Raw genomic sequence first — 23,069 nt, 5'->3', positions numbered from 1 at the left:
GAGAGAGTGGCAGAGACATAGGCAGAGGGAGAAGCAGGCTCCATGCAGGGAGCCCAACGTGGGACTTGATCCTGGGTCTCCAGGATCACACCTCAGGCTGCAGGCGGCGCTAAACCGCTGCGCCAGGGGGGCTGCCCTCTATTTTGTTTTTAATTAAGTAAGCACTATACCCAATGTGGGGCTTGAACTCATGACCCTGGGATCATGAGTCACATGCTCCACCGACTGAGCCAGCCAGGCACCCCAAAAGTTTTTTTCTAAATAGTTACTGACGATAACATGTAAGACAGGTGGCAGATGATCAGAGTTAAAATGTTCCGGAATCTTTTTAGTGTTCAGAAGTATGATGGAGATATTAATTATATTTAGATTTTATTACCTTAAAGGTGTATGTTTAACTTTGAAGGGTTGACCCCTAAGAGAATTTCCACCAGTAGAGGAAAGGGAATAAAGAATACTCAACCAATCCAATAGAAAGAAAAAAAGTAGAAAGATTAAAAAAAAAAAAGAAAAAAAAAAAAAGCACAGGGCGCCTGAGTGGCTAAGCCGCTAAGCATCTGCCTTCAGCTCAGGTCATGATCCCAGGATCCTGGGATTGAGTCCCACATGGTTCTCCTGCTTCTCCCTCTGCCTCGCTCTCTTTCTCATGAATAAATAAATAAAATCTTAAAAAAAAATAAATAAATAAAATCTTAAAAAGAAAAAAAAACATAAATAAAACAGGACAGAGATTACAAAAGGAAATGGTAGGGGTGCCTTACTGACTTAGTAGTAGAGCAGGCGCCTCTTGATCTTGGGGTCATAAGTTCAAACCCCATGTTGTGTGTAGAGATTACTTAAAAAGGAAAAAGAAGGGATGCCTGGGTAACTCAGCAGTTAAGCATCCGCCTTCAGCCCAGGGTGTAATCCTGGAGACCGGGGATCCAGTCCCGCACTGGGTTCCCTGCATGGAGCCTGCTTCTCCCTCTGCCTGTGTCTCTGCCTCTCTTTGTGTGTCTCTCATGAAAAAATAAATAAAATATTTTTTAAAAAACTTAAAAAAAAATAAAGAAAAAGGTGTAAATCAATACAGCTTTTCAGGTAACGAAAGATTTCAATCTCCAGATGAAAAGGGTATACTCTAAGGGGAGTCTGCTGACACCAACTCTTTTAGGGTTGATATTCCCAATTCCAGTGAAATGGGGGACCCCACACACACACACAAAAATCAAGCAATTCTTGGACATCAGCAGGGTGTCCAACTCAATTCTGACAGCTACCTACCCAGAGGCAGCATCAGATTCCACAGGTTCGGGAAGGCCCTCCACCCTCCATAAGCCTCAGGCTATGCTTCTGACCCTCCTGCAAACCCACTACAGGTTGGATGTTCAGGCAACCTCTTCTGCGATGCTTTTAATTTCCTAGAGTGGCTCAGGGAAACACTTACATTAATCAGTTTATTAAAGGATATAAAGGATATGGAGCAACAGCCAGATGAAGAGATACTTAGGGTGAGGTCTGGGGGAAAAGTGTGGAGCTTCCATGCCTGCTTCCAGGTGTGCCACTCTCTCCCAGACCTCTATTGTACTCACCAGCCCAGAACTCTCCAGACCCAGTCCTTTTGGTTCCTCTGGAGGTTTGACTGCAAAGTCATGATTGACTAAGTCATTGGCCATTGCCTGACTCAACCGCCTTTCCCCAACCACTGGGGGAGCAGGGTGAGAATGAGAGTTCTATTCCTTCATTCACATGTTTTGTTTTTTAATTTATTCATTTATTTATGAGAGATGCAGAGAGAGAGAGAGAGAGAGAGGCAGAGACACAGGCAGAGGGAGAAGCAGGCTCCATGCATGGAGCCCGATGTGGGACTCGATCCCAAGTCTCCAGGATAACATCCTGGGGCGAAGGCAGGCGCTAAACCTCTGAGCCACCCAGGGATCCCCAACTTATCTCCATTTGGTGGCTACTTGAGCTGTTTCCAATCTCTTGCCACATCAAAGCATGTTACAATGAATGACCTTGCAAATACTTCACTTGGTATGTATATAGATCACTTATAAGCTAAATCCCCCAAAATAAAGGGCTGGACCAAAGCATACATTTGCAACCTTATATCTACTTTTTGGCCAGTCGCCCTCTATAAATGTAGCACAGTTTCTGTTCTCACCTATAATCTCTGTATTCCTTTTTCTTACAGTGTTATCAGGCTTCAGGATTTCTGTCAATCTGCTATAGGGAAAGAAATAGTATAGAGGCGTGGCCTTAATTCACAATTCTCCTTTTGTCAATGGAGCTTACCATCTTTTCATAGATTTACAAGCCATTTGAAATTACTCCTCACGGAAATATATGTATCTGTATAAATATTGTGAGTCAAGAAAGGAAAACCTCACCAGGATGGAATCGATAGGTCAGCAGGGGGGAGTGCTCAGGCCTTACCACTTGTCCTCCATTGCAGACCCAAATGGAACAGATGCACCTTGCAAGTCCACACTACTTTTTTTTTTTTTTAAGATTTTATTTATTTATTTATTTATTTATTTATTTATTTATTTATTAAGATTTTATTTATTTATTCATGAGAGACACAAAGAGAGAGAGGCAGAGACAGGCATAGGGAGAAGCAGGCTCCATGCAGGAAGCCTGACATCGGGACTCGATCCTGGGTCTCCAGGATCACACCCTGGGCCGAAGGCAGCATTAAACCGCTGAGCTACCCAGGCTGCCCAAGTCCACACTACTTTAGCTACTACTTTACTACCCAGGGGGAGGAAGATTTTCTCCTCCCACCAACTCCCACTCCCCCACTCCACCCCCAATCCCCACCATAGACTAGCCAATGAGCAACAGTCACAACTCAGCCAACAAGATGCCAGTATACTTCAGACTTTAAATTTACTCTAATGGGGACCCCTGGGTGGCTCAGAGCCTGATTCCAGGGTCCTGGGATGGAGTCCCTCTGCCTCTCTCTCTGTGTCTCTCATGAATAAATAAATAAAATCTTTAAAAACAAACAATTCTTAGGTACCCTCAAATAAACCCATTTCTGGTGCTAAAATAATTGGCAATTTTATTTTTAAGGTTATATAGGTATCATATATATTTATATATTACATATATGACTTTTACACATTCTATATAATAATATATGTCTGTTATATATTTTATATATATTATATATATGACTTCCATAGTTTTTTCTGTATTAGAAATTAAGCCAAAAAAAAAAAGAAATTAAGCCTATGATTATGAGTTGCAAATATTTCTACCTATTTGTCATTAATCTTTTGAGTTTGCTTAAGATGTTTTGCTTGCCATGCAAAATCTGTTCTTTTTTTTTAAGTATTTTTTTAAAATTTTTATTTATTTATGATAGTCACAGAGAGAGAGAGGCAGAGACACAGGCAGAGGGAGAAGCAGGCTCCATGCAGGGAGCCCGATGTGGGACTCAATGCGGGACTCCATCCCGGGTCTCCAGGATCGTGCCCTGGGTCAAAGGCAGGCGCTAAATCGCTGCGCCACCCAGGGATCCCCAAAATCTGTTCTTTAAAGAATAATACTTTTTCTTGCGACACCTGGCTGGCTCAGTTGGAAGATCATGCGACTCTTGATCTCGGGACTGTGGGTTTGAGCCCCACGTTGGGTGTAGATACTACTTAAAAATGAAATCTTAAAAAATTTTTTTTCTTAACTTTGAAACAATCACAAACATATAGAAATTGTGGAAGCTCAGTACAAGCAACATTTATTTTCTAGAACTATCTGAGTGTACCCCCTTGAAACTCTGCGAACACACTTAGAACATGTTTGAGCATGTATTTCCTACAGAGTCATTCTCCCACAGGACCACAGCACAGCCATCATGGTATTTCTGGGTGCCTGGGTGGCTCACCAGTTGAGTGTCTGGCTTTGGCTCAGGTCGTGACCATGATCCTGGGGTCCTGGGATCAAGTCTTGCATCGGGTTCCCCACAGGGAGCCTGCTTCTCCCTTTGCCTATGTCTCTGCCTCTCTCTGGGTCTCTCATGAATAAAGAAATAAAATTTTTAAAAGAATAACACAGTTCTTCTAGAAGCTTCATTCAAGCATTGCCAGTTGTTGCAACAATACCTTTACAACAGAAACTGTGAAGTTGAGGATCTGCATTGCTTCAGCTGTCAGGTTTCCCAGGGAAGATTAGTTCCTCAATCTCCCCTGATTTACATGACCTTGACGGTTTTTGGAGACTACAGGCCAATTACTTTGTAATCTGATCTTCAGTGTGTTTCCTGTTTTCTCACGGTCAGATTCTTCAGAACCAAAACTATTGATGTGATGTCTTTTTTCTCATCGTGTTTCATGGGGCTTCCATTTCTCAGTGACTCATAATATTCATTTGGTCACATGATTAAGGTGGCATTGGCCAGTCTTATCCATTGTAAAATTTTTCTTCCTCTGTAATTTTTCTTTTTTATTTATTTAAAAAAATTATTTATTCATGAGAAACAGAGAGAGAGAGGCAGAGACACAGGCAGAGGGAGAAGCAGGCTCCATGCTGGGAGCCGGATGCAGGACCATGCCCTGGGCTGAAAGCAGCACTAAAACGCTGAGTCACCCAGGATGCCCTGTAATTTTTTTTTTTTTTTAAATAATCCCTATGCCCAACAACAGGGCTCAAACTCAAGACCCCGAGATCAGGAGTTGCACACTCCACCATCTGAGCCAGCTAGGTGCCCCTCTTCCTCTGTAATTAATGAGTATCTTAATTAGTGAGATACCTTGGAACTATACAAATATCCCATTCCTTATCAAACTTTCAAGTGCTCAGGGGGCTGTCAGCTTCTCCCTCTCCCTCTGACCTTCCTCTCGGATTGTGTTTTCCCTCTCTCAAATAGATAAAATCTTTAAAAGTATGGGATCCCTGAGTGGCTCAGTGGGTTTAGTGCCTGCCTTCTGCCCCGGGGCATGATCCTGGGGTCCCAGGATTGAGTCCCATGTCGGGCTCCCTGAATGGAGCCTGCTTCTGCCTGTGCCTCTGCCTCTCTTGCTCTCTCTCTGTGTCTCTCGTGAATAAATAAATAAAATCTTTAAAAAAAAAAATCTTTAAAAGTAAATAAACAGATAAATAAATAAATAAATAAATAAATAAATAAGACTTCCAAGTTATTAATTAATTTCTATCTGTGGTTTGCTATTTTTTTTACCATGATTTATAATCAGGAATAAAATTACTATTGTTCTTTATTTCTGGTGGTGGTCATGATCATCTTCCCCCCCAATATTTTATTTATTTATTCGAGAGAGAGAGCGAGCACAGGAGCAGGGGGAGGGACAGAACTGAGAGGGAGATGGTGATTCCACCCTGAGCAGGGAGCCTGATGTTGGGCTTGATCCCAGAACCCTGGGATCATGACCTGAGCTGAAGGCAGACACCCACTGAGCCACCCAGGTGTCCCCCTATAACTCAGCTTTAGAATGAGCCATTACTCCAAGGGACTCTTGGTCCTTTTCTTTTTCTTTTTAAAAATATTTTATTTATTCATGAGAGACACACAGAGAGGCAGAGACACAGGTGGAGGGAGGAGCAGGCTCCATGCAGGGATCCTGATGTGGGACTCGATCCCAGACCCCAGGATTATGACCTGAGCTGAAGGCAGACGCTCAACCACTGTGCTACCCAGAAGCCCCTATTTTTCTTTTTTTAATTTTATTTATTTATTTGAGAGAGAGAGGACGTAGCAGGGGGAGGAGTAGAGGGAGAGGGAGAGGAAGTGGGCAAAGACCTCAAGCGGACTCCACGCTGGGTACAGACATTGCTTGAAAAAAGTAAAACCTTAAAAAAAGAAATAGACTTCTTTGATCAGTTTCCCCATATGTTACCCATCCCCTTCTCTGCCCTCACCCAAACCCTCAGCACCTACCTTGGAGCTCTGCTTCCGAATCACCTGGCCCCCTCTCCCAGCAAAAACCCTTTGGGTGCCCCCCAGTGTTCTGAGCCCTCCCCACCCCACCAAGGTCATGACACCCCATTCTGGGCCACTGTTGTCCCCAAGCTGGCCTGGACTGCTCCACCCAAGGGCCTTGGGACATTTGTTCTAAAAGAAACAAAAAAGAAAGAAGAATGTTTGATCCCGTTCCCCGCATTTAAATGCATCGGTGTTTTCTTTTATGGCTCCTGGATTATGAGTCACAGCTTAAATGCTTTCTCCACACCCAGGTTAGAAAGGAAACTTTCCGATGTTTACTTCTCATTCTTTCATGTTTTCATATTTTACATTGAAATCTTTGAGCCATTTGGAGGCTATTCAGTGTATTATTATTTTTTTCCATTCCTTTCTTCTATTGAGTTGATGGGGTTTTCTTTTATCCCTGGTTTAAAATTATTAATTAATTAATTTATTTTTAAAGACATATTTATTTATTTTAGAGATGAGGGAGGGGGGTGAGGGTTCAGAGGGACAGGGAGACAGAGAATTTTGAGCAGACTGCCCCCTGAGCCTGGATAAATAAAATCGTAAAATAAATAAACAAATAAATAAAAATTTAAAAAAATATATTGAAAATAAACTTCCACACCCTGTCCCATTGGGAATTAATCCCTGTTGAAGCAGTGTTGCCACTGAGGCAGATAAACCCCAAAATATCCATGGATCAAACAGCTGACTTTTATTTCTCATTTAGGGGAAGTGAAATATGCAGACACAGAATGGCTGAGGATTGACCTGGGGCTTGAACCCACAACCCCAAAATCAAGTGTCTCAGGCTGCACCCACTGAGGCAGCCAGGCGTCCTTCTCAGGTGTGAACTAATAGAACCAGTGTAGAATGGCTTACCAGTATATGCTAAAGCTGGACGTATTCACCAGCTTTTTTCATAAAAGCCCCAAATTGGTCTTTCTTTAAAAAAATATTTTTTCATGAGAGACACAGAGAAAGACAGAGATACAGGCAGAGGGAGAAGCAGCCTCCCTGTGGGGGGCCCGATGCAGGACTCAATCCCAGGACCCTGGGATTATGACCTGATCTGAAGGCAGGTGCCAAACCGCTGAGCCACCCAGGCATCCCAATGCTTTGCTTTTCGATGATATTTGCATTTATTGCATTTATATGGTGACTTTTGGAAAGGGCCTAAGGGTGGGGGCTGGTTGCCAAGGGAATCAAACCTGTGGTTAGAGGGTTAAAACTTTCAATCCCACCTCCTGACAGCAGGGAAGGGAAGAGCAAGTGGAGGTTGAATTCATCACCAATGGCCAGTGATTTAATCCGTCGTGCTGTGTAATGAAGCTGCCATAAAACCCCAAAGGATGGGGTTCAGAGAGCTCCCCGGTAGAAGAGCTGCTGGAAATTTCGGGGAAGTGGCTGGAGAGAACATAGGAGCTGCGTGCCCTTTCCCATCCTCATCTGGCTGTTCCTCAACTATAGCCTTTTGTTATAAACCAGTAATCTAGTTAGTAACACATTTCTCTGGGTTCTGTGAGCCACTCTAGCAAGTCAATCCAACCCAGGGAAGGCATTGTGGGAACCTCTGATCTGTAGCTTGTAGGAGCACAGGTGACAACCTGGAATTGAAACTGGTATCTGAAGTGGGGGCGGAGGGGGGTTGTGCAGAGAGCAGGCCTGTAGGGCGCCGGAACCCCTAAACTGCAGGATCTGGGGTTCTCTTCAGATCAGTAGTGTTGGAAATTGAGTTGAACTCTAGGACACCCAGGTGGTGTCCGAGCATTGCTTGGTGGTGTTGCAAAACACATGGGGATTAGTGTCAGAATCACGGACCCAGATGTTCATTATCAGTGGATTGGTACTAAATTGAGGTACATTCGATGGGCAAACTCTAACCCCACCAAGCAGCATGAAAAAAATTTCACAAAGCAGCTTTACGGTAAAGAAGTCCTGTTTCGTTTCTCTTTCTCCTCTCATACTTGGCTGGTAGGGGTGTGATTTCATACAACCTGTCGGACCCGTTGGGTCTGACCTTCAAAATGCACCAGAATCCCATCACTCTTTGCTCCTCTCACAGTTAGCACCCCGCTCCTGCAGCCCCCACCCTCACCCCTCCCTGGACAGCTCAGGAGTCCTCCCAGCTGAAAGCTCCCTGCTGCCCTCCTCTCCTCCGTGTTCCCCACGCGGCCGCCAGGGGGCGCCCGCTCCCCTTTACGGAAGGTCGCCTTCCTTTTCTGCGAGGAACTAACTTCGCTGGCTCCAGGCTCGTTCCTAGAAAGCCTCAGTGCCCACGAGGCTCTTGAGTATCGGTCCCTTCCCCGTGTGTCCTTACACCCCACTTTCTCCCCTTGTCTCGCCCACTCCGTTCCGGCCACACCTGCCTTACAGTTCCTGGAACACTAGGGCACCCTCTAGCCTCAGGTCCGTTGTCCTGGCTGTTCCCTCTGCTAGGAATGCTGTTCTCCCAGACACCCACGTGGCCCATCTCGCACCTGCTTCCCGTGACCAGTTGCCCCCGGGGAATTATTTTTAATTTTAAAAGATTTTATTTACTTATTCATGGGAGACACACAGAGAGAAACATAGGCAGAGGGAGAAGCAGGTTCTCTGTGGGGAGACGGATGTGGGACTCCATCCCGGGACTCCAGGATCACGACCTGAGCCAAAGGCAGATGCTCAACCACTGAGCCACCCAGGTGCCCCTGGAAATCAGGTTTAATGGCTGGAGGACCCAAGGTCTGTGTGTTTGGACTTCAGTGTGTGGGGCAATGACACACCTGGGCGTGAAGTGACTGCAACCTCTCCAAACACTTCCAGATACACACACTTCCAGATAATCACAGCCAAAGGGAGGGAAGAAAAGAAGAGGCTGTCTTTCGGGATTTCTTTTATAAAGGGAAGGAAGCTTTCCCAGAGGCCTCCAGGCAAATTTCCCCATTGTGTCCATGATCTCCTCTTGAGCAATCATTGGCAAAAGGGAATGAGAGGCTATGGCAATGGTTATCAACAAATCAGAATTTTGTCCCAAAGCTGATAACTGCTGGACAGGCCACAGACTGTGTCCTTAATCCACATGGGTTTCCCTCTAGTAATGGAGTCAGAGATAAAGTGACAAGCCCAAGCTTGACACACCGAGCAGGTAACGAGCAGGTAACGGAAGCACATTCGTATCTAGATCTCCAACCAAACAGATATGCCGGCGATGTGGGAAGCAAAGGTAAAAGAAAAATTAAACTTCCTTACTACTTACAGCCCACTGACAAGTCCTTGAAACAGGTAGAGTGATCTTCCTCTAAGAACTGATGCTCAGGGACACCTGGGTGGCTCAGTGGTTGAGCCTCTGCCTTTGGCTCAGGGCATGATCCCAGAGTCCCCCATCGGGCTCCCTGCTTCTCCCTCTGCCTGCTTCCATCGAGCCTGCTTCTCCCTCTGCCTGTGTCTCTGCCTCTCTCTGTCTCTCATGAATAAATAAAAAAAAGTCTTAAAAAAAAAAAAAACACTGATATTCATACTTTGCTAAGGGCAAAAGGCAATCTTAGCTCAACTCCCAGGATCCTGTAAGTCTACTTTTTTTTTTTTTAATGATTTTTACTTATTTATTCATGAGAGACACACAGAGAGAGACAGAGACACAGGTAGAGGGAGAAGCAGCCTCCATGCAAGGAGCCTGACGTGGGACTTGATCCTGGGTCTCCAGGATCATGCCCTAGACCAAATGCAGCGCTAAACCACTGAACTACCCGGGCTGCCCTGTAAGTCTACTCTAATGTATAAAAATTCCCTCAGAGGGATGCCTGGGTGACTCAGCAGTTGGGTGGCTGCCTTTGGCTCAGAGCATAATCCTGAGATCTGGGATCGAGTCCTGCACCAGGCTCCTGCGAAAAGCCTGCTTCTCCCTCTGCCTATGTCTCTGCCTCTCTGTGTGTGTGTCTCTCATGAATAAATAAATCTTAAAAAAAAAAATCCTTCAGAAGCTTCAAGACACCTGTTGGTGATCATCCCCCAAGCAAATGACCCACCAATGTACATCTGACGGGTCTCATGACTCAGTTTTATTAGACAGTATAAATGACCCTTTCCCAACAATAGCTAGCCCCCAGGAAGTGGTCCTCGAAACCTTGCTTCCAAAATACCTGGGAGGCTATGCTGTCCCTAACCTCCTCCCAGCTTGACAGTATTAATGGGCCACTGCTCATGACCCCAGGGCAGCTCTTTCTGTCCACGGGTCTTGTCCCCATGGTGTAATAAAACATTTCCCCAACATTTTCCTACATCAGGCTGGTCCTAATGTCTGGCTCTCTACACCTACACATAATTATTAAAGTGCATGTGCGAAAGAGCCAAGATTGGGATACAAAAGCATGACATAGTATATGGGGACTATACTTTATAGATTTCTGAGGTTCACCCTCCCAAGGATAGAGTATCCTACCTCAGTCCACACCCGCCAGGGCCTGCTATCTGCACTATTGGCTGTGGGTGCTAGGAAGCCCTTAGAAGACAGTGAGCACAGGCAGCTCTGTGTATACAAGACCCTTTGAGAGCCAAACTGGATGCAGAGAGCGGGTTAGGTGGGGCGGGGATCCAGGTAGGAGAAGACAAGAACTGAGCTGATGGAGGGCCAGAGGATACAGCGGAGGAGACAGCCAGGGCTGGAGACTGGGGCTGTCCCAAGGATGGGGAAGTAGAGGAGGCATGGGTTAGTCACCGCAAGAGGCTAAACTCAGCGTATGATGAGGTGGAAAAAAATCTCCCATGTCAGAGATCGCCAGGTCTCTGGGAGCTTGGATTGCTGGGTCTTAGAAAATGAAAAGAGCCCAGGACAGGGATTCCCTGTTAAGACCCTAGAGTCCCTAAGTTGAATCACTGGAGATCACAGCTCATGGCTTGTTCTTTGGCATTTATTTCAAAATTGCAGCAGGAGAAAAAAAAAAAAATCAAAGCAGCACCGGGAGATCCGGCCTGAGAACGGAGAGATGTGGAGTCGGGGGGGCCAAAGGGCATCCTTGGCCCCCAGACACGGAGCAGCGGGGAGCCCAGATCCCCCACCAAGGTCTGAGAGGCGGGGCGAGGGGCCTAGATGCTCTGGGTCCGGCCCTTATGGCTTTGGGAGTGTAGAGGCCATGTGGGGGCGCCAGAGACCCAGGCGTCCCGGCAGCCCCCGGCCTTTTATATTTCATATTGCACTTCAGGTGAGTCATCGGTAGGGAGGGGAGGGTCCGGCGAGGGCTGGATGCTACGGGAGGGTGGGTCCGAGGAGAGGTAGGGCAGGGCGCTGTCATACCGGGAGCATCCAGTCGTGGGCTCTTGTTCCGTACTGCGGGACAAGGGAGGCGAGGCGTGAGAGGAAAGCCAACTGCAAGTCCCAGAAAGCCCTGGGGCGTCTCCGGCGAAATGGTGGCGGAGTTGCGCCCCGGGGCCTCATGGGAAATGTAGTCCACTTCCCGGAAGCTGGCCGAAGCCGGAGGGAGGAGGAACCGTAGCCCGGTTGGCTCAGAGGTTTAAAGGAGACTTGGCGCAGAAGCTTAAGAGAGACGTAGTTCTGCAAAGAGTTACTGTAAAGCCTGGAAGGCTCTGGGGCTAAAAAATAATCCGTTTGCAGCTAAGTCCCAAGTAGTGAGGGGTGGTGGTGTTCAGGGTCCCGATGCACAGGACTTGACAGAAGCACACAGGAAAGGCAGTTCTAGGTTGAGTGCCAAGGAAGGAGCCCAGAGGCTCTCAGCAAAGCCATCTCTGCCGAGATGAATGCAAACCCATCTAGGGGCTTATAAGAGTAAATACCGCTGGGCAGTCTTGTAAACAGCCAAAGCAAAAGCCAGGTGCTCCAGGGGCTCTGTGCCGGGTTTCTGCAGCCAGAACACGGGCCCGAAGCCCCAGGGGTCCCTGGGAAGGGGTCCCCACTGCAAGGGCACACAGGAGCCACAGAGAGGGAGGGAAGGGGAATCCTCAAGTCAGTGTTTTAGACGCTCCCAGGAATGGGTCATGTAGCCCCAAGGAGTATTGAAGGCCACAGAGGCTCATACAAGGGCCCTTATTGCCATTACTGGCTCCTGGGTCTGCAGGGGAGGAGGGCTCCCAGTCCAGAGGCTCATGGGACGTGAACTTCCCTGGGGAACAAACATCCAACCCACTTCTCCGCCAGTGCACCTCACCTGGATCTCCTTCAGCTCCTTCAGGAAGCGGAGGATAAGCTCGGGCCCATTTTCCATGGTGGGAATGCGCAAATGCTGGAAAAGACAGTGCCATGACGACCAGAACCCCCTTCTTCTCCCCCGTCACCAATGGCAGCCCCATCTCACCTTGCCTTGGTACAGGATCTGGTGCACAGGGCAGACCTGGCAAGCTGTGCCTGAGCCAAAGACTTCCCGAACCCGTCCCTCTTCCAGCGCCCGCAACAACTCCTTCATTGTGACCTTACGCTCAACGACTCGGAACTCACCCTGAGGGAGCAATACACATGACCCAGAGGCACCCCTTGCCGCAGAGTCCTGCCTCTCCCTCCCTGAGAACAGTGACAAGGAGACCTGAGGAGACAGATCCCCCAGAGAGAAGGGGCAGAGATCTGCTAGTATGCCACAGCCCCCTCTGGGAGCCTTGAAATGCAGGCCTCCAACACAGCAGCACCCCATCATCCCAGCCACCCAAAGACACAGCGCCCTCACCCAGGTCCTTGCCAGGTCCAGTAGACTCTGTCTGACTACTCCGGGCAGAATGACACCATCCAGTGAGGGGGTCACCAGTTCCAGCACTGGGTCAAGTATGAGGCATTAGTGGCATGACCTCACGCCCTCAGGCGCACCTTCCCATCTCAGGAGCCACCCAAACCCACCCCAACCCCCGAGAGTTCTGATATACCCACTCCCACCAGGGCCCGGGTGAGGGTCATGGGAGGGCTCACCCCCATCCTCATGGGTCCAGTAGATGAAGATGTTCATGGTGCCCACCTCGGTGAGCTGGTGGTCCGGCCCGTACAGCCAGAGGACCTGTTCACAGCCCCTCTTCTTCGCCTCTTGCTGCACAAGTACTGTGGGCCCATAATTCCTGGTGGAGAGCAACACGGTTAACCAGGAAATGGTCTCCTTCCTTGGACTCAGTTGAGGGGGGCACTGCCCTGTCTGGGGAACTTTTACAGTGCCCCAGCATGTGCTGCTCCAGATCCTGGGGCTCCCACCAGTCTGGGAACCCCTGGAAGGCAGGGCCTGGACCCGAATCATCTGTGTCCCCAGCTTCACCCAGCATAGGGCCTGACCCTCAGGAGACCTTACAATATATGTGCATGGAAAGGACCTGAATCCTCACACCCCCTAACCCTTTCCCTGCCTGCTGCCTCGGTCACCTTGTGGGGGACCCACCCGGCCCTGGAGAGCTGAGGTCCCTGGCCACAGATGTACAGAAAAGTCCACATGTAGGATGATGATCACTGGAGGCCCAGGGGGTGATGAGAGCTGCACGTGGGGCTGGGGAGGTGGGGGCGCCTGATGTTTGGGGGAGGTTACCTGGACTAAGTGTAAACATCAATTCTAGTCTCTCCACCAACTTTCAACCAATCAAATTCTGAGCTGATTTGTCCACAGTGCTTAGCACAGACCCTCTCCCCTCAAGCGTTCCACCACAGTGTCAACAACATCCAATCCCAACGGACAAGCAGAGCTGTCCCCAATCGTGTGAGATGAGAGGGAAGGACAACTGATATCCAAAGCCACAAATGGACACCCAGTGTCTGGGACATGCAGTGTACTGGACCTGTAGGGTTGGGGGAGGGACTACTTACCCCCCCAGCTTGTAGTCACCGACCCCACCCACCCAGGCCCGGATAAACGCTGGGTCGGCCAGGAGGGACACGGGGTCCATGGCATCTCCGGGAAAGTATGCACCCACGGGGCAGAGAATGACAAACAGGAGAGCTTGCGTGGATTGGGTGACACCTAGGGAGGGCTGTGGTGGGCAGAGGGGGACATTAGGGACGCAGGAATCCAGGCCCCCAGCCCCTCTCTTCCTCTCCCCTGGAGTTCCCAGCCCTTTGGTTCAGGACCTCCCCTCTCAACCCCACCCTGGAGTCAGGCTCACCTCGTTCCCAATGAGCACAGGCCGCACGTAGAGGCTGGTATCCTTGCCCTCAGGAACCCAGTCTTTGTCCACTTCCACAAGCCGGCGGATACACTCAAGCAGCTCGACCTTGTCAAAACTCTGGGCAGGATTCTCATGAGTCAGGGTGCTGCCCCACCTGCCTGGCCCCCTCCTCCCGGGAGCCAGCCAGGGCACCTACCGGCAGGCAGAGGCGCAAGGCTGAGTGCAGCATCCGGTCCATGTTGAGCCAGGGTCGGAAGAGGCGCACCCGCTGGTCGCTGCCCTTGAACGCCTTCATGCCCTCGAAGAGCTGTGGGGACAGGTGGGAGGGTGACTGAGCTGAGACCACCTCAGGGAGACATGGGACACATAGAGATCCCAGCACGATGCCTGATACACAAGGGTTCAGACACAGATGCAGAGATGGATCCCAGGAGACACTAACCCACGGAGCTCAGAGAGGGAGAAAAGGGGAAGACACACAGGAAGGGAGACCAGAAGCAGCTGGAGACCCAGAGACAGGTGCCAAGAGAGCACCCTGCTCGAACCCCTTCCGTGTTACTGCTACGGTTTCTCAGGAACATCAATGGTGTGCAAGTTCTGTTTTGTAGAGAATCCTTGTGCTCTTGAGAAGCACTGAAACCCCTACAAGGTGCCTGCATGGCTCAGTAGTTGAGCGTCTGCTTTTGGCTCAGGTTGTGATCCCAGGGTTCTGGGATCGAGTCCTGCATTAGGATTCCTGCAAGGAACCTGCTTCTCTCTCTACCTACATCTCTGCCTCTGTGTCTCTCATGAATGAATAAATAAGATAGATTCATGAGAGACGCAGAGAGAAAGAGAGAGTTAGAGCCACAGGCAGAGGGGGAAGCAGGCTCCCCACAGGAGCCCTATGCGGGACTTGATCCTGGATCCGGGGATCAGGACCCAAGCCAAAGGCAACCGCCCAACCACTGAGCCACCCAGGCGTCCCAATAAATAAAATCTTAAAAAAGAAAAACAAACCACTATGGATGAAAGAATGCAAAGTCCCTGGGGCACCTGGGTAGCGCAACGGTTGAGCCTCTGACTTCAGCCCAGGGCATGATCCTAGAGACCCGGATCGAATCCCACATCGGGCTCCCTGCATGGAGCCTGCTTCCCTCTCTGCCTCTGCCTGTGTCTCTCATGAATAAATAAATGAAATCTTTACAAAAAAAAAAGAAAAGAAAAGAATGCAAAGTCCCTGATTTGCTTCAAAATCTTGCAGAAAGGGGCATGATGATGGGAGTCCAGACCAAACAAAAGGGTGACAGGTGCTAGCTGATGAAGCAGGGTGGTAAGGGAGCTTATATATCATTCTTTTTTTATGTTTGAAATTTCCCATCTTAAGGACGCCTCCTGGGCGGCTCAGCAGTTGAGCATCTGCCTTTGTTTGGCTCAGGGCATGATCCCGTGGTCCCCAGATCAAGTCCTACATGGGGCTCCCTGCAGGGAGCCTGCTTCTCCCTCTGTCTGTCTCTGCCTCTCTGTGTCTCTCAGGAATAAATAAATAAATTTAAAAAAAAAATTAAATTTCCCATCTTAGGGGCACCTGGGTGGCTCAGTCGGTTAAACGTCTGCCATTGGCTCAGATCATGAGCCTGGGTCCTGGGACTGAGCCTCATGTCAGGTTCCCTGCTCCACAGGGAGCCTGCTTCTCCCTCTCCCTCTGCCTGCTGCTCCCCTGCTTGTGCTCTTTCTCTCTCTGTCAAATAAATAAATAAAATCTTAAAAAAATATATTTCCCATCATAAAAACTTAAAAAAAATTCTTTTAAGTTATCTCTACACCCCAGATGGGGCTCCAACTCATGACCCCGAGATCAATGACTGAGCCAGGCAGGTGCCCCAAAACATTTTTTAAAGTACAAAACAACTACAGCAGCAACAACAACAATGTTGATCCACATCCCCAGCCTGTTGTTGACCTTGGCCTTCCAGGCCTCACAAGATCTGGCACCTCTTATCTCAGCCTCCTGAGCTGACTTCACAAACTGGCTACTAGGGCTGAAATATGTTCATCCAAATTCTTGTCACCACTAAAGCTTCCTCAGGAAGACTCTGCTTTCAGCCATCGCTTTAAGCCATAAACTGAATGTCTCCTGGATATCTTCCTTAAAGGCAGATAAAGGCACCTTCCTTAAAGGCACCAAGTCCTGCAAAGCCGATCTTCTTCTGCGTCCCCATAGGGGACAGCCCAGTGACCTACCTGATCACCTGGCCAAACCTCTGGGCGCCATGCTCAGCCTTCCCTTCCCAGCTCCTGTCTACCCTGCTAGTCCTTCCTGTCCCTGAATCTCTTGGGTCCTTCTGCCTCCCCCCACTACGCCGGGCCTGGTTCCAACTCAGGTCTCCACCCACCCAAAGGGGTCTTCCTACACTCGGATCGCATCTAGGAAGGGGTCTTCCTACACTCGGATCACATCTGGGAAGGGGTCTTCCTACACTTGGATCACATCTGGCTATAACCAAAACACAGGGTTTTCGAGTGGAAGAACTGGGTCTGCTCTTCACTGGGGACCCTGGCATCACCCAGCACAGGGCCTGGGACGCGAGAGACCTCAGAAAACACAGGCTGAGCAAGAAGAAACACACAGAGAGCAAACCCAGGGTGGTGGACCTGGCACAAGACACGGCAAGAGGGAAGAGATGCAGAGGGACGGGGAGAGAGGTTGGTCACCATGCCTGCATCGAGTAGTGGAGGCCGGAGCAGGCTGGGTGCAGTGTGAGATTCTGGAAAGGCTGGATTCGGGGCTGACCCCAGCCCGTCTCCTCCTTCCACTCCACCACCAGCATGTGGTCGGTGAATGTCTTCCCAAACACCAGGGGCTTGCTGGGGTCAGGCTTCTGATGAGGTTCCTTCGTCATTTCCAGCTGCAGGTCTGCAGCCTGAGGAAAGACAGGGGTCCCAGGTATCCTGAAATTTGGTCTCAATCTCAAACTGAAAAAACTACAACTCCCATGAACCTCTGGGGCAAAGACCTATGGAGAAGACAGACCTGTAGCCCCAGAGGCTTCTGGGATATGCAGTACCAAATCTCTCCCACAGACTTCTGGCTAATAGGACCCCACTGCCAACCGCCATAACCTTTGGACTCTGGCCCCTTTTGGAGATGCCCAAATCTGACTGCCAGCCTCTTCCTCACACCTAAGAGTCCTGGCCTCCAGCCCCCACCTCGAGATCCAAAAGTATATTCTTTTCCATTCACCTTGAAGTTTGATGAGGCATATCTTCTGGGGCCACACAGAAGCCAAGAGACAGGCAGGAGTTTTCGGGCCCAAATCTGGGGGTGGGGACAGAAGTAAGAAAGATGGTGAGAGCAGGGGACCCCGGTGCCTGCCTTGCCACCTCCTGCACTTGGGCTGCTCTGCCCGGGCCCAGTGTGTTCTAGAGAGAGCATGTAGCCCTGGACAAGTCAGCTCCCGTCTGGGTCAGTTCATGATGGGAGGGAATCCTGCAGGAGGCCACGGCTCCTCCCAGGCCTCGTAAGGGCAATCCCCAGAAAGAGCTGAATCAGCTCACATCCCCTCCATGCCAGGGCAAAGTCAAACACAGGCACCTCCCACACCTGGGAACTTTGGCCGAGACCCTGAGATTAGCTCAGACAGAAGATGGCGGGGGGAGAGCACACAGGTAAGTGAAGGCCTCTCTGGGGGCCCCAAATCCTGACAGGAGTTAGATAAGTGACGAACTTATAGGCCATCCTTCCCCAGAAACCAGAAGCTGGGCCCCTAGCCCCCCCTCTTCCCTCAGACCCAGGAGTCCAGGGGGCCCCAGCTCCTCCTCCCTCAGACCCAGGAGTCCAGACCCCCAGCCCCCTCTTCCCTCAGACCCAGAAGTCCAGCCCCCCAGCCCCCTTTTCCCTCAGACCCAGAAGTCCAGCCCCCCAGCCCCCTCCTCCCTCAGACCCAGAAGTCCAGACTCCCAGGCCCTCTTCCCTCAAACCCAGGAGGTCCGGGACCCCAGCCTCTTCTCCCTCAGATCCAGGAGTCCAGACCTCAAGCTCCTCCTCACCCAGGAGTCCAAGTCCTTATTCTTTCAGGATATTAGACCAGCTGGGCTCAGATTATCTAAGCCCTCAACCCTATACCTTGGACACCAGTGATTCCATTTCCCTTCAGATCCCAGGGCTGAGAGGGAGCCACATGGACCTGGGGGGCTGTCCTCGTCATGGACAGAGACACTGCTCAGATAAACATTTGTGGTCCTGCCTGAGACAAATGAGGGAGAGCAGATCTGTGTCCATCAGGGTGGCCTCTCCCCAGCATTCTCTGATCTCACAATGCCTTTTCCCAGCCTGGCAGGAAAGCAATTGGGTCATGAGGTTGGTGCAGACACAACAGCGTAGCGTGCTCCGTCCCTGTGAGCTGGGTGAGCGGACATGGATCGGTGAGAACGAAGGTGAATGGCAGTAGTCACTGGTCAGTAGGTGAGTCATGGGGAGATGGGGTCCGCCGGTCTCAAGGACTGAGGAGTGGTCCTGGCTAGTGTGGGGCCCAAGGGCTTCCGGGCTGATCAGGGTGTGGGTCTGCGGCATGGCCTCTAGGTGGCGCTGTGTAGCCCACACAAGTCGGTGACTATGCTTTGTCCCAGAGAGGAACAGGACAGCCACAGCATGGACAGGATAGACACCCAGGGGGGAGACAGCCAGTCTCTGGGCAGGAGAGAAGCCCTCAGAAGCAGTGAGAGTGGAAAAAAAGTAAAAATAAAAAATAAAATAAAATAAAATAAAATAGGTAAAAAGCAAGAAGGAGAAAAAAAAATAGACCTAGAAATAGAAAACAAAACTGAGGGGGTGCCCGGCTGGCTTAATTGGACAAGCAGGTGACTCTTGGTCTCAGGGTCCTGAGTTAGAGCCCTGCGTTTGGGGAAGAGATTACTTACAAGAAAAAAAAAAAAAAAAAAGAAATAGAAACAAAACTGAGAACAGAAATCAAGAACACAAGTTGCCTAAATAGATATGATCATAAGGAGAGACAGGGAGACAAACTCACATGAAGTCAAGTCTGAAGAAATCCAGAACAATACCAAGGGTGAGATACAGAGAGGCCAAGGGAGGAAAAAATAAATAGACAAAGACCAGACTTCAGGTGACAGCACAAAGTGAAAGGAAACCTGGAGAAATGAGGAAAGATAAGAGACGCGAACACCTGGAGAGAAACTGTCTCCGTGATGCTTAGAGACAGAATATTTCCAGGAGATAGAGAAGGGAGAGGCAGAAAAACACATCCACAGGGCAGAGAGAAGGAGCCAGTTGCACATCTGCACTGGCCATCAAGACCCCATTGCCCGGAGAGAAGCTGCCTTCATCCTTCCAGGGCACTTCTGTAGGGGCCTACCTCAGCTCAGGGCGAGTGCTCCATCATCTGACACCCCAAGCCATGGGCAGTGGGCCCAAAGGATGGTAGATGGGCTTTTGGGACATAGAGTGTGAAAGACTGGGGCTGAATTAAGAAAGGAGGAAGGGCTAGAGGAGGGGGGGAGGAGCGGCACAGACTGGGGGTGGGGGAGGATGGAGCCTCCCTTCCCCCATGTCTCATTACAGCCTAGGACTGTCTCCAGACCAATCCAGGACTGTCCTCTCAGCACATCCCAGGAATGTCACCATCAAAGCCCAGGGCTGTGTGTCACAGCTCAGTACTGTCCTTCATGCTTCAGGGCTGCCCCATATCACAGCCCAGGAAGGGTCCTCCTCATAATGCAGTGCTTTGTCTCAGCCAGGGGCTGTCCCTATCACAGCCCCAAACTGTCCTGGTCATGGCCCAGGATCGATCCCATCGCATGCAGAGCTGTCCTGGGGAGAGCCCATGGCTCTCCCATTACAGACCAAGACTTCCCTAGGGCAGCTGGAGAGGATCTCCACCATCACAACCTCAAGCTGTCCCTGCCCCAGTGCAGGGCTTTCACACCGCAGTCCAGAAGTGTCGCCATCAAAGCCCAGATCGTCCCAGTCAGAGCTCAGCCTCAGTCACCAAGACTCCGAAAAGAAGAAGAAGAAAAAAAATCTGCCCTGTTCTCCATCAGGCTGGGGTAGGTGTCCCAGGACAGGGTGAGGTGAAGAAGTGATTGGGGGAAAGACACTTTTCCCGGAGGTTATGTTGCAACTATCAGGGTTTGCAAAGATCCCTTCTCTGAGTGGTTACTGTTTCTTCTCTCAGGCAGAGACTGTTCCCTAAAATCATAGCCTCCCAAACTCTGCTGGTGGACCTCTTACGGGTAAGAACGGACCCTCCCAACACCTGCCGGGAGCACTTGCCACCTGGGACAGAGGGAAACTGGCTCAAATTGCTTCTCATTCTGATGCACAGCCTCAGATAAGAGGTTCCAGATAAGAGGCAGCATTACACGTATCTTGAGTTTTAGTTCGAAGAAAACTGGGGCCTTGGCTCCAATTCCCAGTCCGACCCTGCGATCTATGCCTTCGTCCCACCCCCGTGCGAGAGGCTCGGGGCGTCTGTTCCCTGCACTCCCACAGACTGGCGATTCCCTTCCCGGCCACCCCCTCCCCACCACCACCACCCAGCCCGGCGTCTGGCCCACGCTGCACCCTCCTCAGGGCTTCCCTCGTTCCTCCCGTAGGCGACCCCTCCCCACCTCCTCCTCCCTTCACCACCCTCGCCCTCGGAGCCTCGTGCTCCTCTCCAAGTGGTCCCTCCTGCTCGGCGCCCTGCAGCGGAACCCGAGCACCGGGGCGCGGCGCCGGACCGGGCCGGGAGCTAGTGGTCCGCCCGGAAGTGGGTCTGTCTCCGCAGCCTCCCCACCCCCTACCTCCCAGCCCCGGGCCGCGAACCCACCTGCCCCAGCGCGGCTGCGGCCATGGTCGGTGCGGCGGGTAACTGTGCCCGCCCGCGGCGCGGCTCGGAAAAAAGAAGTTCCGGCCCCGCCCCGCTCACGCCCCCTCCCGCGGGAGGGCCGCTTGCCTTACACCCCAAGGCGGGTCGGTTCCGTCCTCCCCCTCTTCCCCTCAGTTCTAGGGCGCCTGTCGGGGAGCTGGGCCCGGCTAGAGGACGCATGCGCTGGAATCCGCGGGGCCAAGGGGAGTGCATGGACATGCACCCTCCTCCCCACCCCCCACCCAGATTCTGTTCCAGCCACACTAGTGCTGTGCCAGACATTGCATCAAGTTTTTTTAAAAATGAAAAAAAAAAAAAAGTTCAAAAATGCATTTTAATGGGTACTGTCACGGAACGCTAACCAGGTAAGAACTGAAAGGCCAGGAACAGGAACCTCCGCATGCCTTCATCCCTTTGGTGATGAGGCAAAGCACTCGCTGTAATGTCAGTGGGTGCACATGTCATGTACATGAAAAGGGAAAGGACTTTGGAAAAAGGCCCCTGAAGAGAGTACCAGCAGGTAGGGCTGGATGAAGGGGTTGCAGTCAATCCCTGTTTGAACACAGTTTTTCTTTCCAAGGAGAAAACGTAGGTATATTCTTTGTAACTTTTCTTAAAGATTTTATTTATTTATTCGTGAGAGAGAGGCAGAGACAGAGGCAGAAGCAGGCTCCATGCAGGGATCCCGATGTGGGTGGGACTCGATCCCCGGACCCCGGGATCACGCCCTGATCTGAAGGCAGATGCTCAACCATCGCTGAGCCACCCAGGCGCCCCATCTTTGTAACTTCTGAAGAGATAAAACACACATGGGGCAGCTGGGTGGTTCAGTCCCTTAGGCGTGGGACTCTTGGTTTCCACTCAGGTAATGATCTCAGGATCCTGACACCCAGCTCCGCACAAGCACGAAGTCAGTTTGGGATTCTCTGCCTCTCCCTCCCCTTCTGCTCCATTACCAGGCTCGCACACGCGCATGCGCTCTCTCTCATAAATAAATATCTAAAACAAATAGGGGCGCCTGGGTGGCTCAGTAGTTTAATTAATCCTCCGTCTCTCGATTTCAGCTCAGGTCGTGAGCTCAGGGTTCTGGGATCAGCCCCGCTGTTTCTGGCTCTGCGCTCAGCACGGAGTTTGCATGTCCCTCCCTCTTCCCCTGCCTGCACTCACTCTCTCTTAACTAAATAAAATCTTAAAAAAAAAAAAATATATATATATATATATAAATTTTTAAGATACAACAACACGGTTCACCATGCCTCCTTCCAGCTCCATCAGTGAGGCCCGAAAAATTTTAATTCCCCAACCCATCAGTGAGCCTCTAAGAACAGCCCCTAGAACAGGGTTACCTGGTTATGCCCCGTCAGGTGTGTCTCTGCAACTACAGGACCCTGGAGGGGCAGCTAATTACAGTGCATCAAGATCCCTCTAATCCCTAGCAATTCAAACCTGCATCAGTGGCCCCTATGCTGAACTCCTCAGGCACTGTGGCCCCAAAACCTTCTCTGGCCAGAGCTCCCCCAACTCCTGCATCTGGATTACTGTGATACCAAAGTCTTGCTTCTGTTGAGTCCCCCCAACTCCGGTCCCTGGGCCACAGCGCCTCGGCAATTCTACACTGGGATAATTTGCCCCCGAATTCTGTCCCCCGGTTACTGTCCGCCAGGCCCTCGCAGGCAGATCCCCAGCCCTCCCCCGCGGTGCCATCCTGTTTGGCTTCCCCGCGCCCCAGTCCTCTCCCACCACGTGGCCTAGGGCCCGAGGGGCGTGGCCGAAGGCCGCGCCCGCCCCGCCTCAGCCAATCAGCGATTGCCGCACACCCCCGCCGCAGCCAATCTGCAGCAGCCATGCAGCCCCACCACCCTCGCTGGGACGTCTCACCCGGGACTGGGCCCCCAGCGCCCCCGGAGGTATGCAGGGTAGGCTCTGCCCAAACTGGGGAGTCCACGCCCCCCTGTGTTTCCTCCTCCCCCAAACCCAGGAATCTGGACCCCAGGCCCTCCTCCCTCTGACTCAGGACTCAACTCCAGCTGCTTCTTCCCTCAGAACTTCTGGAGCGGGCCTGCCACTTTCCTGTCGCTCAGCCTGCGAAATCAAAACTCCTTTCCCTTAAGGACCGATAATAACGAGGAGGCTCTTTTGCTTCACCTCCATTATTATCTCCTAATAGAGTTTAATTTATTTTCCCCTGCGGGCCTTCGTATTAGCTGGGGTGAGCCCGACCGGTGACACTTTTCCCAGAAGCCTGCTGCAAGGCT

General features: G+C 50.8%; 1 protein-coding gene and 1 long non-coding RNA gene across 8 annotated transcripts; one reads left to right on the top strand and one right to left on the bottom strand.

Moving 5' to 3' along the window:
* Positions 1-10,779: 10,779 nt before the first annotated feature.
* BCAT2 (branched chain amino acid transaminase 2) lies at positions 10,780-20,962 on the bottom strand. Of its 5 annotated transcripts, none has more exons than XM_038528322.1 (11): positions 20,776-20,960; positions 17,190-17,264; positions 16,666-16,869; positions 14,163-14,273; positions 13,964-14,083; positions 13,668-13,831; positions 12,795-12,937; positions 12,559-12,644; positions 12,196-12,336; positions 12,049-12,123; positions 10,780-11,213 (listed from the first exon to the last, which is right to left on the bottom strand). In XM_038528322.1, the coding sequence occupies exons 1-11, from the start codon at positions 20,797-20,799 to the stop codon at positions 11,175-11,177; spliced, it is 1,182 nt and encodes a 393-aa protein (XP_038384250.1). In that variant the 5' UTR covers positions 20,800-20,960; the 3' UTR covers positions 10,780-11,174. The 5 variants fall into 5 exon arrangements, with proteins under 5 accessions (XP_038384250.1, XP_038384252.1, XP_038384253.1 ...); XM_038528324.1 differs by lacking the exon at positions 20,776-20,960 and adding an exon at positions 18,072-18,233; XM_038528325.1 differs by lacking the exon at positions 20,776-20,960 and adding an exon at positions 17,996-18,018.
* Positions 17,460-21,935, top strand: LOC102157107. Of its 3 annotated transcripts, none has more exons than XR_005354530.1 (5): positions 17,460-17,614; positions 18,278-18,410; positions 19,823-20,011; positions 20,140-20,197; positions 21,879-21,935. It is a non-coding gene; the product is annotated as an uncharacterized LOC102157107 (long non-coding RNA). The 3 variants fall into 3 exon arrangements; XR_005354528.1 differs by lacking the exon at positions 21,879-21,935 and adding an exon at positions 21,680-21,825; XR_005354529.1 differs by lacking the exon at positions 21,879-21,935 and adding an exon at positions 21,680-21,825 and having other exon boundaries at positions 19,527-20,011.
* Positions 21,936-23,069: the final 1,134 nt, after the last annotated feature.

The sequence above is a fragment of the Canis lupus genome, chromosome 1 (assembly GCF_011100685.1).
Source record: "Canis lupus familiaris isolate Mischka breed German Shepherd chromosome 1, alternate assembly UU_Cfam_GSD_1.0, whole genome shotgun sequence".
Taxonomy (NCBI): Eukaryota; Metazoa; Chordata; class Mammalia; order Carnivora; family Canidae; genus Canis; species Canis lupus.
Note: the sequence above shows the minus strand (reverse complement) of the source record. Positions and strands in the feature narration are given on the sequence as shown.